Genomic DNA, 12,232 nt, shown 5'->3' on the forward strand with positions numbered 1-12,232 from the left:
TATATTGCAATGCTTTTCAGGACCAGTCAATGGGCCTTCTGCCATTCTGTTGCCCTACGTGTGCTGCTAAATAATGGCCATCTAAGACAAAAGCCAGGAGCCAAGAGCCAAGAGCCGTCGAAATGCGAATGCCACGCACTTTTTCCCAATTTCGTTTCGGTTTGTCATTTCATGTTTGATACCTTTCTATTCACAGTGAGTCAGTCAAATTGACATTTGTGACTGAATTTCCTATTGCTTTTCGCAAAGCCCTTGCTGAAGCTTTATAGCTCTATTATTGTGTTTTTTTTATTATTTTGATGTGAACATATAAAAATGCCTTTATAGAATATTATTTCCTTTTTAAATGGGTTTCTTTCGGTTACTTTTTTTCGATTTTCACAAATTTATTTTTATATTCACATGTATGCATTACAGAAGAGGAATGTGGTCTTAAATCTCATCAACGTCAAGCTGAAACTAGATAGGTTTTAAGCTATATATTATTTATATACGTGCTGCACACTCGACTTGCACTCGTGCCATTACGTTCAAGGTCCATTTATTTAAATACCCTTGCCTCTTACTTAGTATTGCTTTTTATTAGTCACTACCTGCAGGCAGACACTTTCGGGCTTAAAGCTCTCACAACATGCAAAGTGGCCATCAAAAAGTTGAGAGAGAGAGAGAGAGAGACAGGGAGAGCAAAGTGATGCAGTTTATTTACTTTCCATTGAAATCAATAGAGAAACTGAGCTTGGCCCACGGGCCAAACGATGCTCAATTTGTCGCAAATGTAAATTTTATAGAAGCACACCAAGAAGACGAACAAAATCAGTGTCATGCAAATTGAATTTGCCACAAGCGACCGAGCCAACCAGCAAACGATTTGCCATACAAATGCGATTTATGTATTTTATGACAATACTTTTGTAAGCTGTCCAGAGCAAAGCAGAGCAGAGCAGAGACACGATCAAAAGGCGCACGCCTTGTACGCATTTAAGTGCGAGCGAATCATAGCATCATCAATTGTAAGTAATATGCATATATTAGTAATATAAAAAAGAAAAGAGATGGATGGAGAAGAAATCCCAACAATGGCTTAGGCATTTCCACTGTGACAGCAATTTGCATATATATCTCGTATTTTGTCTCTTGCTCTGTGCGCTCTCGTTTTATCTTACGGCAATGGCGCCTAATACCCGTTCATGTTTATAGATGTGCGGTTGTGTGATGATACAGCGTTAACCCCGGCATACAAATCCGTTCGCATTGTCTGATATTTCCACTGCTGGCTGAGTGGCATAAATCTCACATGTGCCGAGCCAGAAGTACACGGCCGTGCATTATGGATGCAAACGAGGGTGCCAGGGTGGCAAACATCGGCTAGAAAGACTGCCGCTGGCGCACGGTACGGCATAATGAGCCAGTCACACACACACACATATGTATATACAGATGTATGTACATGCAGAATCACAGATTCGTGACTATATGTCACGAATTAAATGCAAGCTCTGCGCTATTCAAATATTGTGAAAAAAAAAAAATAATATTGTACTCTTCTCTAAGTATACATTTCAGTTATTAATTCACCATGTGATACCCAAGGCTTAATGGCCCTGACAATTATTCCATAGAGTTCAATTTCAGACGCATTGCACTGGCCAAATGGTTTGTTTATCTCGGTTAGCCCACATTTACTGCCCAATCAATTTACAAGTTTTTAGTCAATCACAAGGCAAACCCTGTGGAAAAATATGTGTTGGCGCAATCAAACCAAGCCAATTGAAGGCCGAATGGATTCGTCAGCTGAAATGGTTGTGGGCTTGGTCTTGGGCTGGGACTGAGACTGGGGCTGTAAACGAGGCTGGGAAGTGGGCTATCAAGTTGTGTTGATGGGGCAGAAGGGTGCTTTGAAATGGTGCGGGAACGGGGGCTGTGTTTTGTCACGTTGTTGGCGCCATCAACTGCGAGCTGGCAGACGAGGCTCCCTGATGACGCTCCCAGAAGCAACAGCAGCAGCTGAATAAACAGCAACAGCAATAACAGCAACAACAGCAGAGAGGCATCAACAAAGCTGTGTATAAACGAAGAGGGCGGGGCTTGCGGCAATGTGGGTGGGGAGCTGCACACAAAGCGCTGAATACCGTTTCATCGACACTTTTTCATTGAATTCAATTAAAAGGCGAAATTGAAAATTGAAATTCAATTAAGATGCCATAAATACGTTAGGTGTGAGCTGTGTATAGAGTGCGAGCTGTAGAATCAATACCATCCAATAATCATAGATAAGCTAACAGCTGCTGCTGCTGCTGCTGCTACAACCCCGTTCGTTGACGGTTGAAGGATATATGGCCAATACCCTGTCAAGAGTCCATTAGCTTACTGCAGCAGTTGTCTTCATAGCCGGAAATTAAGTTTTTATTTACAGATCTTTTGTTCTCTATTTACGTTGCATGTGCGAGACAGCGAAATACCTGTTAATATTAGATTTTTATTTTTCCAGAAAGTTAGTGTTACTTTTACTTTCAAATAAAAATTCATTTTGTTTTCTTAAGCTCTCTAGGCTCTAGAATGTGCCATTCTAGATTGTGTAGCTTCTGCATAAAAATACGTATAGGCTGCATTGTATATAAACTTTGTTCTATGTGCTTCTGTGACTTCAAAGCTTGGTTGATTTTATGTAATGGTATAAAAAAATCAGCTAACTATAAATCTGGTTTTAATAATTGATTTAAAAGTTTACTGTTAGTGCAAAAAATGGTGTTATTTTTTCTAGCTGTCGTACAAAAATTTTATTTCACGTAATATACCATAGTTACAGCTACGATACGCATCAATCCGTATGTGAAAGCCAGCAAAAGTAAAATTAATTCTGTATTGGATATATGCTCCATATCATTTCGGTATATGTAATGCTTAGACTCGATAAGTGTAATTGGCAATAGTTTTTAATATTATTCCAGCAATGTCTATATACATGGTATATATCGGTCTTTTATATTATCGAATGATTTCGACTGGAAGACGAGATTCAATTCAGAAATGTGAAGTTTTCATCAAGTATTCCCTATCTATTTTCTAAATTTTATACTAAAATATGTATTTTTTTATCAGTATAATTTATATATATTTTCTATGTGGGCTTCTCTGCATATCCGTTGCACACTTTGTACACCTGATACTCTCACAAACGCAGCACTCAGCATTGATACACAATTTAAGGAAATTGATGCTAATGTCTTGTACGCGTATACGGGGCGTATGCGCAACATCTTCATCGAGTTTGACTTTTGCATTATTTGCAATTTAAGCTATTTATATAATAGCCTCATTAGCATTAGGTGTGCGTGTGTGTGTGCCTGGCTCTCTGTGTTCCTCATTTTCATCTTTGAGTTCCCATCATTATGCTAATGGAATTAAAATGAAAATCAAGTCAACAATTGAATTACGCTCCACAGGACGGATGGCAAAGGAATTAGTTATAGACACGTTGGTACTCTCTCTGATGGAATGTGCTCGATATTCGCAGAAAATAATATAATATGTTTGTATAGAGAGCCAGCCTATTATTCATTTCCAGCTACTTTCAATTTTATACTGGCCCAAGCATTTACTTTCAAATTGAAATATTTTGTCCAGAAATGACAAGCCGACATTATAATAGCACAGGATGTTTAATGCCACTCGTTGCTGCGGCTGCTGGTCATTACTCATAGGATGCTATTTGATTGCATTTATTACGTTCGTCTATAGTGTCTTGAGTATTCAATTTGTTTTGATATTTCACACCGATCAATGTAATGTGGCTTCCAATATAATATCATAAACGTTGATCGCTTTAATACGACTTTTTGCTTTACTTTCAGATAGTGGCGATAGAAAAGGAACTAGAGGTGAAAATCATATTACTAACGACTATTTTAAATTTGCTAAATACACATAGTTTTTCAAAAATAGGCGATTACAATTCATTCATATGTTTTGTGGTTCCTGAAGTCATCTTATTTTTGGCATCCTGCTCCTTAGTCCTTTATGGCTTGTTTGTAAGTAGCAAGGCAATGAACTAACTGCGATTACAATTCACATTTCAGATCAACTAAGATTTAGTTTGTACTATTTAAGCGCAAGAAGTTTTTAGTCTTCATATATGTCGGCCTCGTTGGTCCCCATATCGTCTACTTCATATTGATGTTCCTTATAACTACAGCGATCGGTATAAATATGATTATAAACAGGGCCGGCGATAACGTTCACATCTTTTGGCCTTTTTGTCTATTCCGATTCGGTGAGTGAAATTTTCACATTTCAAATAGAATTGATAAGTGATTGCGAGAGTTTTTCCAGGAACTACAGTATATTTTTTATATGTCGTCATCTCCTTCTATAAACAAAATGATGCATATTATGGGGATGATGTGATATAAAATGCCTTGTATTATTGAGCGAAGTCAAGCATCTATCAAAATTATTGTTTTTCAATTTTTCATAATTCTAAATTCTAAGCTAATCAAATAAAACCTCGAATTTGTCTGCAGCTGGCTGGCTTTCATTTCCCAGATACCAATTAAATGCGTACTACATTTGTTAAGCCAGCAAGCCCTTAGACCAGATGCCTTTACATTCAGCAATAAGAAAAGCAACAATGAAGCCAGCAAAATGTACAGAAGTTCTGGATAAAAGGTTGCTAGAACTTTGATGAAGCTGGCGCAGCGAATTGTAAGCTGGCGGATGCGTGAGCAAACTCTTCCCACAGCACAGCACAGAGAACTCAACTCGCATTTTTTGACAGTCGATTCAAGGTCTTTAACTCTTACAGAACTTTACTTAAATTGCAAAGACGCATTTAAAGGGCTTGCAGCTACCACTTTTATATGATATTCATGCACTAACCACATTAATTTCAATATTTTATATAAGGTTTAAATATGGCGTATACCTACCTAAGCATCTACTTTCAAATTAAATTCTATTAATTCACACTTTTCTCTATAGGATGTTTGATGCCAAGCGGTTTTGTTGTTGCTTCTCATTGCGAATGGGATGTTTTGCGATTGTGGTGCTTACAATCCTTTTTAGCGTTATAATCTCCAAATTCATTTTAGTTTATTATAACATGAAGTGTAATTTGACAGTTGCATCCACGTGTTCTATCTATCTGTTTCTAATCAAAATTACAACTACTTTCAGATCCAGGCCATACGAAAGGAAGTACAGGTAATATTAATTCACAATATCTTCCTAATCTGAACTCTCTACTCACTTTACTCAATGAAAGAGGATCATACTTCTATGTTACTTCATTTGGTGCCCGAACTTTTAATTGTTCTATCCTCACTCCTGCTAATCCTTTACGAAATGTGTGTAAGTTTTGGGTAAACACCCGAGGAATAAATTGATAAACTCATTTTGCAATCTAATTGTAGCCCAGGACGGCTTTTGTCATAACATTTGTATGCGTCAATGGTGTCCATATCATCTATTTTATCATAATAACCATTGTAACAGTTTTGATTCGCACAAATATTATTGTTAACTATGCTGGACTATTGATTCATCTGTATTGGCTGCTTTGCGTTTTTCGAACGGGTAAGTTGCTTTGTCATTCCAAGTATTAATGGTAAACGCTTTCATACATCATTTCAGGAATAACAATCTATTCTATTTATATCGTAATATCGTACTGTAAGCAAAGAAGGAAAGAAATGTAAAGAGAGAGGAAGAGAAATGTACAAAGATGATCCTAGAATTACATGTAACAAAATTTAATAAAAGCAAATCGTGCTAGGCTTGGTGATAAGTAAATAAAAAATCCTTCCTAGTTTTAGTAAGACCTTTAACAAATTATTAGCAACCGGTTAAGTACTTGCATACAAAATGCTAATCCATGCATTGGTTCAACTCCTTTTGGCTACTCCGCGTGCTGGACTCCCGTTTATGGCTCAGATTTATTTCTATATGGTTTATTTTGAACTGTCCCATATTTGAATACAGACGTGCTCCTACTACCCAAGCGTTTACTTTCAAGTTCCAGCAGTTTTTATTTAATTTATTAATTTTTTATTTAAACTATGATTTGCATTCACAATGAAAAGATATTTAACGCCAAGCGCTTTTGCGGCTGCTTTTCATTGCATGTTGGGTGGCTTTTTGCTGCAGCCATGACATTTATTTATTGCTTTATAAGCGGAATTGTTATTTGGCTGATTCATATAAACAAGTGTAATATGGCTTCGTATAACCTTAAATTGAAAATTCTAGTTGCCCATTTCTAAAAGAAGTTTCTCCATTTACAGATCCTCACGAGCAGGGAAGTAGAGGTAATGTTAAAGCCATATAATACCATCAGAACTCTTCTATATACTCTCCTCTAATTTTAACGAAAGCTGATTTGCTATATTTCGCACTTCATCTTGTTCCAGAAGTTATAGTGGGAATATCACCGGTTTTCCTATACGTTCACGAACTGACCGTAAGTGCAAATTAAGAATATAATAAATGTAGCAATACAAATTTCATTTCTTGTTTTAGGTCAAAAAAGTATGTATCCTAATTTATGTGTTTACAGCTGGTCCCCACATGATCTATTACACATTATTGTTTCTCATAACTCTCGGAATGGGCACAAACATGATTGTCAATGAAACTGGATCGTACGTTCATTTGTTTTGGATTTTTCTAGTAGTAAGATTCGGTAAGTGGTATTCATTTTCAATTTCAAATATCATTTGCAAATGCCATTAAATATATTTTCAGCAACGACTAGTTATTTCATTTACATCATAATATCCCACCATAATCAGGTACGCAAACGAGACATCCGTCTTTCAGTTATAAACTAACCTACAAATCATTTAAGCATTACTTAGTTTAAATTGAAAGCGATCAAGTTCCTTTTAAGGCTCGATCCCATTTTAGGTAAATTTTCAGTAATTTTGTAAGTTTTATTCTTTCTAAAAATGTCAAGTAACAGTTTAAAATTAATATACTAACAAAAATTATTTATTGAGAAACTATTAGAAATAACGAACTAAACAATTTTTGCTTTGTACTATTTTTAAACGAAAAGTTTAACTGAATTGAATTACCTCGAGGCGTTTTTTCTTGTCTCTTTAAAGTGAAATACCAGCTTTTAAATTTTTAGCTTATTGATTGAAACTCACAAAGAGCTCAATTAACTTTCGGGTATCAATCCCGTTCACTCATCATTGCTTTAAATTAATTTGTTGAAACTTGTTGCCTTCCCGAAGTTTCGTCGGTTTTAATGAAACAGTCAACAAGGTGTCACAAGCGTCAACAACTTTGACAAAAATAAAAGAAGCAGATAATTTTGGTTTTCACTTTGACGCCTATTTAAAGCACACAAAATTCCAATCAATAAACAAGGCCCCCGCCGCCACCCGGACGCACGGCCGCTTGTTCATTCATAAATCTTATACCCAATCCTTACGCTTCAGTCAATAATTTGGCGCAGACTGTCAACAGGTTTTTCATTTGTAGTATTTTTAGTATAAATACAACATCAGTTCCAACTTTAGCTATTGGATATAACAAATATAAGATGAACGAGATGGTTAAAGCCGTTTGACAGGCAACTGAAAATATTCAAACTGCTCTCTTTCGCTCTCTCTCTTTCTCTCTTTCGCTCCCCTCTCTCTCTCTTTCTCTCTCTCTCTCTCTCTTTCTCTCTTTCGCTCCCCCTCTCTCTCTTTCGCTCTCTCTCTTTCTCTTTCTCTCTCTCTCTCTCTACAATAAATTTTGCACAGGCTTCACATTCACAGTCAAATTTATTGTGTTTCTTTTCCCAAAATTATATGCTTCATTTAAATGCCTCACTCTGTCACACACATACACACATGTCTTTGTTTTACTGCTACTATCCCCTTGAATCGACAGCGTATACGCGGCGTATGCGCAACATCTTCTTTTGGCATCATATTTTGCTTTATAAGCAATTTAAGCAATTTATATAATAGCCTCATTAGCATCACATGCACATGTGTATGTATGTGTGTGTATTCTCATATGTCGCCCATTTGGCACATCTTAAAATTCCCTTCTTCATGCTAATGGAATTAAAATGAAAATTGAGTCAACAATTTAAGCACCGAGAGTGAGACAAAAAAATTGGTTGAGATTACTACGAGAGATATTCTTCACTTTAACCGAATGCATAGATATTTTACTCTAATTAATAGTTTCTTCTGTTTTATATTTATGTTAAATGTTAAATATATATTTGTATTTTATAATTAATGAAATAAGAGAAATGCTTGATTTGTACATAAATATTCTAAAAGATTTTCTCGTCTAATTTCTTCTTTCTATAAATATTTTAGGATTCCACAATAAACATAAGTTTTGTTTTGTTTAGTTTATGTAGTATTTTCATAATAATATTATTTATTATTTATAATTTAAATTTTTCGCCTCATGCTCGTCTTTTATAGCTGGTAGAGAAATTTTTCTTTTAGCGTAAAAATATATATAAAGAATAGGCCAACATTTTGTAGTATGTAAAATACTCATTGAAAGTAATCATTAAGTGTCCCTTACTTATAGTTCAATACTTGACAACCCAAAGACATTTTATCAAATATGCTTGCAGTCAATTTTCATTGGTATTCCAAAATTGTATAAATTGTAAAATCCGTTTTTTACGATATTGACCATGACCACATCAAGACGTAATTAAATGAAACCTCGCAATGCTAAGTATTTAAATTATTTTTCATTGATATTCTCAGTATTTGCGAAAGGTACTTTATACGATGAGGATTTTTTTTCTTGGAAGATTGTTTAAAGAAAAATCTGCCAAAAATGTTCTCCTACTCTTAAGAATCAATTTCCATCGCTGATTTCATAAGACCCTAGTAAAATTTCATATATATTAAACACAAATTAAATTTTATTTAAATTTTATCACAGCTAATAAAATAAAGATGGTAGAACAACTAACTAATAATTCCAACTAAATTTAAAAGTATTGCAAACTGACTTTCTAGCAAGACTTGAAATGTGACATATAAAATCAAAGTGAACATTTGAAGCTTAGCCATAATTATGTTTAGTATCGAGTTGGCTCTTAGCTAAACAGCGTAGGATGTGCTGGGCTGAAGGGAATAATAATTATTTTGACTCCGCCACACTGAAAGCCATTTAATTAATATAACAACTGCGACGAAGTCAAAGAAATATCCGCCACAAGCTGGGCGTGGGCTGATGTTATCGTGACAAGCCCAAATTAACTAACATCGGGGTTACATCAGCCTCGGGCAGTGGCAAGTGGAAAGTGGGTGTTGCGGTCGGGACGGTAACCCACGACCAACGCCATAACTCAATTTAGTACTATGCCAAGCACAAAAGCCAGCTAATAGGGTTCAAAGAGCAAGGGAGGCGTTTGATGGAGGATTTTTGAAATTAAAATAAAATGGACTAACATTACTATACTAAACAAAATTAACTAGATAATATATTTAAATTTTATTTATATATCATTATGTATATGAAATAGATTCAACAGAATTTATACAGGGTATGACATAGTTGGGCCACTTTATTCCGCACTCTGCTGCCAGATTTCCTAAAGAATCTTGTTGGCATTAGAGAACTTGGCAAAGCGCTTAGTTGGCGAAGTGCGGCAAGATTGAAAAGACATCCTTTACGAAACTAATTTGATTTGCAGCAGCTTCTGCATTCGCCTCACTATCTGCATCAGTGAGCAGTGAGCTGGCCTTCTCGCCTTGGCGCGTCGTCATGGATTAGCTGCGGGGCGTGAGCGTGTGAAACAAGAGCACTTCGCACTTACCCGTCGTCCCGTTCTCCTGGTCGCCCAGGTCAGCCTGCGATGCCGACAATGTTGTTGCCATCATCGTCAGCGGCGTCGTTGCTGTCGTTGTCTTCAAAGGTTGCGCTGCATTGCTGCCGTCTGTTACAATAATAGATGCGTTCGTGCCATTTTCCGTTTTCACAATTTTCGCATTGCGGCTTACCATGGCAAGCGGGAAGAGCCAACAACTGGACGAAAACTCACAGCCGCCAGCTGCGCGCTAAGATTGCCTGCCCAATGCAGGCGACTCGCAGCACTTGTTGCCGTCCGCTGAAAGGAAATCGACAGAGAGCGAGTGAGTAAAGTGAAAAGCAAGCAAGAGGAAAAAGAAAATACATGAAAATAAATAAGCTTTTATGCATTTAGTACAGTTTTCAGGTTTTTATTGAATAATTCCAGTTGACATTTATTCATACAAATATTTAATACATTTACAATTTGATCCGATTGAACGGCTAGCATATGGAGTGATTGATACACCACAAAAGCGGGGATTTTCGCTTATATAAACTAGAGTTATATACATATATAACATAAATAAAATAACAAGTCCATATTTCTGGCTAACTTTGTGCTTAAACCAAGTTTTTCCATTTGCCTGAGCGGATTGAAAAGAAAAATGGTGAAAAAATCCGATTTGTGGGTTTATGAAATTTCTCTCTAGTAGCAACTTCTTCGAGCAACTGCAGTTATTTAAGTTTTTTATTAAGAGTACTATGTAATATATGTACTGTATTGTATGCTGAAAAAGTTTGCCAAATACTTTTTAATTGCAATATGCTTCACACATTGCCGCTACACCTTCGGTTCGCTAAGGTAAGTTCAAACAGGTAAATAAATCCGGATTATACTTGACAATATGCATACATACGAACATTTTATACGCTTAACACATTTAAGTTGAAGTTGTCCTTTCATTTGATATTTAATGCCTGGGGACTAAAGAAACATTTGCTCTATTTCAAAGCTTTTAGTCAAAGCACGCGTTGCTGGAAACCCTTTCACGCTCTTAAAATATAAAAAAAAAAAAAAAAAAAAAAAAAAAACCCATTTTAACGAATGCCAACACTCGCCCCGTGCAACAAAGAAAGAAATTTGTTTTCTCTATTTTATAGCTCGCAGCACACAAGCAAACAGCAACAGGATGGAGCAGGTTTTCGATGTTACATTTTGTTCGCACTTGACAAAATAGACATACGCATACAAACAAACACTTGGACGTAACTATGTGTATTTAAATTTGTCAAATGTGAGCAACACTTGGCGCTCTCCTTGGCTCAATTAAAAAAGTTTCTCCTTAATACATTTGAGTGCTGGCAGCAGAGCAGGCACAGAAAAAGGATACCCCAAAAGGACACTTCCAGGTATATTTGACAAAGTGTTGTGAACGGCTTTAAATTCCAGACCAGTTTAGTTGCCTTGTTACACAGTTCCTCTTGTCTAGGCAACGTTTAAAGTTGGGAAATGAAAGGAGACAAAGAGCACTTTGTTGTGGGCTTAAATTTTGCTCTCCAAATTTGGCAACTCATATAGAAATATGTATTTATTATTAAAGAGCTTAAGTCTCCTCTTCTCTTTATTGGCAACTGCCCAGCTGCTATTGAGCGTCGCCTACGATAAGTTCACTCCAATTATTTATCGCTTGAGCATTGCAGCTCTAGTTGCATCTTTGAGTTGCATTTTAGGTGAAATCGAACAACGGAAATGCATAAAAATTTGGAATGGCATTATATTGAAACTACTCAAGCACAGAAAATGTGCCGAACAATATTAATGGACGCCAATGGCCTCAAAATCTCTTAGCGTAATTGCAATTGTGTGCAACGAGGCGTATGCGTTATTTCACAAAAATTCATTAAACCGCCAATGCAACAAGTTATGTGCATAATAAATGAATGCAAGCAATGCGAACCAAAATATACCATGAAAACGTGAAAACTATTGAAATCTATATTTTATTTCAACTTGAACTGATGATAATTTTTTTTTTTTTTTTTTTTTTAATAGGCTTTTAGAACTAATTAAATGTTAAGTTATTCAGTGAAGGCTTTCGAAATTCCATGAACGATGCATTGCATTAAATTAAAGCAATTTCAATGGCATTTTCACTTGAGTCTTATTGTTATTTTTATGCTCATTCTTATTTTACGTGTTCGTTTTTCCGCTATTTATACTTTTATTTTTATTTTTTGCTTTGTTTGCCAACCACTTGTAGATTTTCGCATTTTTAAACAGCCAACGAGCAAAAGGCGGCCACGCGTTTGACCTGCACACAATACAATAATACAGCAAAAGCGACGACAAAAAAAAAAAAACAAAAACTTGGAAAAACTACTCATAAATAAATACACACACACATACAGACACACGCAAACATACATATAGACAGGCATTGTTCTTCTATCTCTTTCTGCTGTTGTT

At 35.9% G+C, this 12,232-nt stretch overlaps 3 protein-coding genes and 1 long non-coding RNA gene across 16 annotated transcripts in view; 2 read left to right on the plus strand and 2 right to left on the minus strand.

Annotated features, from left to right (window-relative positions):
* The window catches only part of LOC6583050 (adenylate cyclase type 2), a 40,053-nt gene that overhangs the window by 18,984 nt on the left and 8,837 nt on the right, over nucleotides 1-12,232 (minus strand). For 2 of the 3 annotated variants that reach the window (XM_002008693.3, XM_015162708.2), the window contains exon 2: nucleotides 9,791-10,081. In XM_002008693.3, the coding sequence (XP_002008729.1) occupies nucleotides 9,791-9,977 (187 nt within the window). In that variant the 5' untranslated portion in view covers nucleotides 9,978-10,081. The remainder of the gene's footprint in view (nucleotides 1-9,790; nucleotides 10,082-12,232) is intronic. The other variant, XM_015162709.2, reaches the window with a different exon arrangement.
* On the plus strand, nucleotides 3,395-4,519 carry LOC116803653. Of its 2 annotated transcripts, none has more exons than XM_015162713.3 (5): nucleotides 3,395-3,782; nucleotides 3,852-3,878; nucleotides 3,943-4,028; nucleotides 4,093-4,270; nucleotides 4,330-4,519. In XM_015162713.3, the coding sequence occupies exons 1-5, from the start codon at nucleotides 3,656-3,658 to the stop codon at nucleotides 4,407-4,409; spliced, it is 498 nt and encodes a 165-aa protein (XP_015018199.1). In that variant the 5' UTR covers nucleotides 3,395-3,655; the 3' UTR covers nucleotides 4,410-4,519. The 2 variants fall into 2 exon arrangements, with proteins under 2 accessions (XP_015018199.1, XP_032586985.1); XM_032731094.1 differs by having other exon boundaries at nucleotides 3,546-3,782; nucleotides 4,108-4,270.
* LOC122757608 lies at nucleotides 3,823-5,014 on the minus strand. Its single transcript, XR_006357706.1, has 2 exons — nucleotides 4,926-5,014; nucleotides 3,823-4,366 (listed from the first exon to the last, which is right to left on the minus strand). It is a non-coding gene; the product is annotated as an uncharacterized LOC122757608 (long non-coding RNA).
* On the plus strand, nucleotides 4,768-6,995 carry LOC26527879. Of its 10 annotated transcripts, XR_006357702.1 has the most exons (9): nucleotides 4,797-4,902; nucleotides 4,978-5,105; nucleotides 5,173-5,199; nucleotides 5,261-5,346; nucleotides 5,409-5,571; nucleotides 5,629-5,782; nucleotides 6,279-6,454; nucleotides 6,514-6,676; nucleotides 6,739-6,995. XR_006357702.1 is itself a non-coding variant. In XM_032731092.2 (6 exons), coding segments are annotated over exons 1-6 (273 nt in total). In that variant the 5' UTR covers nucleotides 5,811-6,053; the 3' UTR covers nucleotides 6,787-6,995. The 10 variants fall into 10 exon arrangements, 6 of the variants coding, with proteins under 6 accessions (XP_032586983.1, XP_032586982.1, XP_032586984.1 ...); XR_006357703.1 differs by lacking the exons at nucleotides 4,797-4,902; nucleotides 4,978-5,105 and adding an exon at nucleotides 4,768-4,784; XR_006357701.1 differs by lacking the exon at nucleotides 4,797-4,902 and having other exon boundaries at nucleotides 4,916-5,105.

This window comes from Drosophila mojavensis, unplaced genomic scaffold (genome assembly GCF_018153725.1).
Source record: "Drosophila mojavensis isolate 15081-1352.22 unplaced genomic scaffold, ASM1815372v1 contig_74, whole genome shotgun sequence".
Taxonomy (NCBI): domain Eukaryota; kingdom Metazoa; phylum Arthropoda; class Insecta; order Diptera; family Drosophilidae; genus Drosophila; species Drosophila mojavensis.

Coding starts and splice junctions, on each gene's coding strand:
- LOC116803653 (XM_015162713.3), top strand. CDS start 3,656: ATGTTTAATGCCACTCGTTGCTGCGGCTGCTGGTCATTACTCATAGGA. Junction 3,783..3,851: donor GATATTTCACACCGATCAAT/GTAATGTGGCTT, acceptor CTTTACTTTCAG/ATAGTGGCGATAGAAAAGGA. Junction 3,879..3,942: donor CGATAGAAAAGGAACTAGAG/GTGAAAATCATA, acceptor TTTCAAAAATAG/GCGATTACAATTCATTCATA.
- LOC26527879 (XM_032731089.2), top strand. CDS start 6,054: ATGATTTGCATTCACAATGAAAAGATATTTAACGCCAAGCGCTTTTGC. Junction 6,455..6,513: donor TATACGTTCACGAACTGACC/GTAAGTGCAAAT, acceptor TTCTTGTTTTAG/GTCAAAAAAGTATGTATCCT. Junction 6,677..6,738: donor TTTTCTAGTAGTAAGATTCG/GTAAGTGGTATT, acceptor ATATATTTTCAG/CAACGACTAGTTATTTCATT.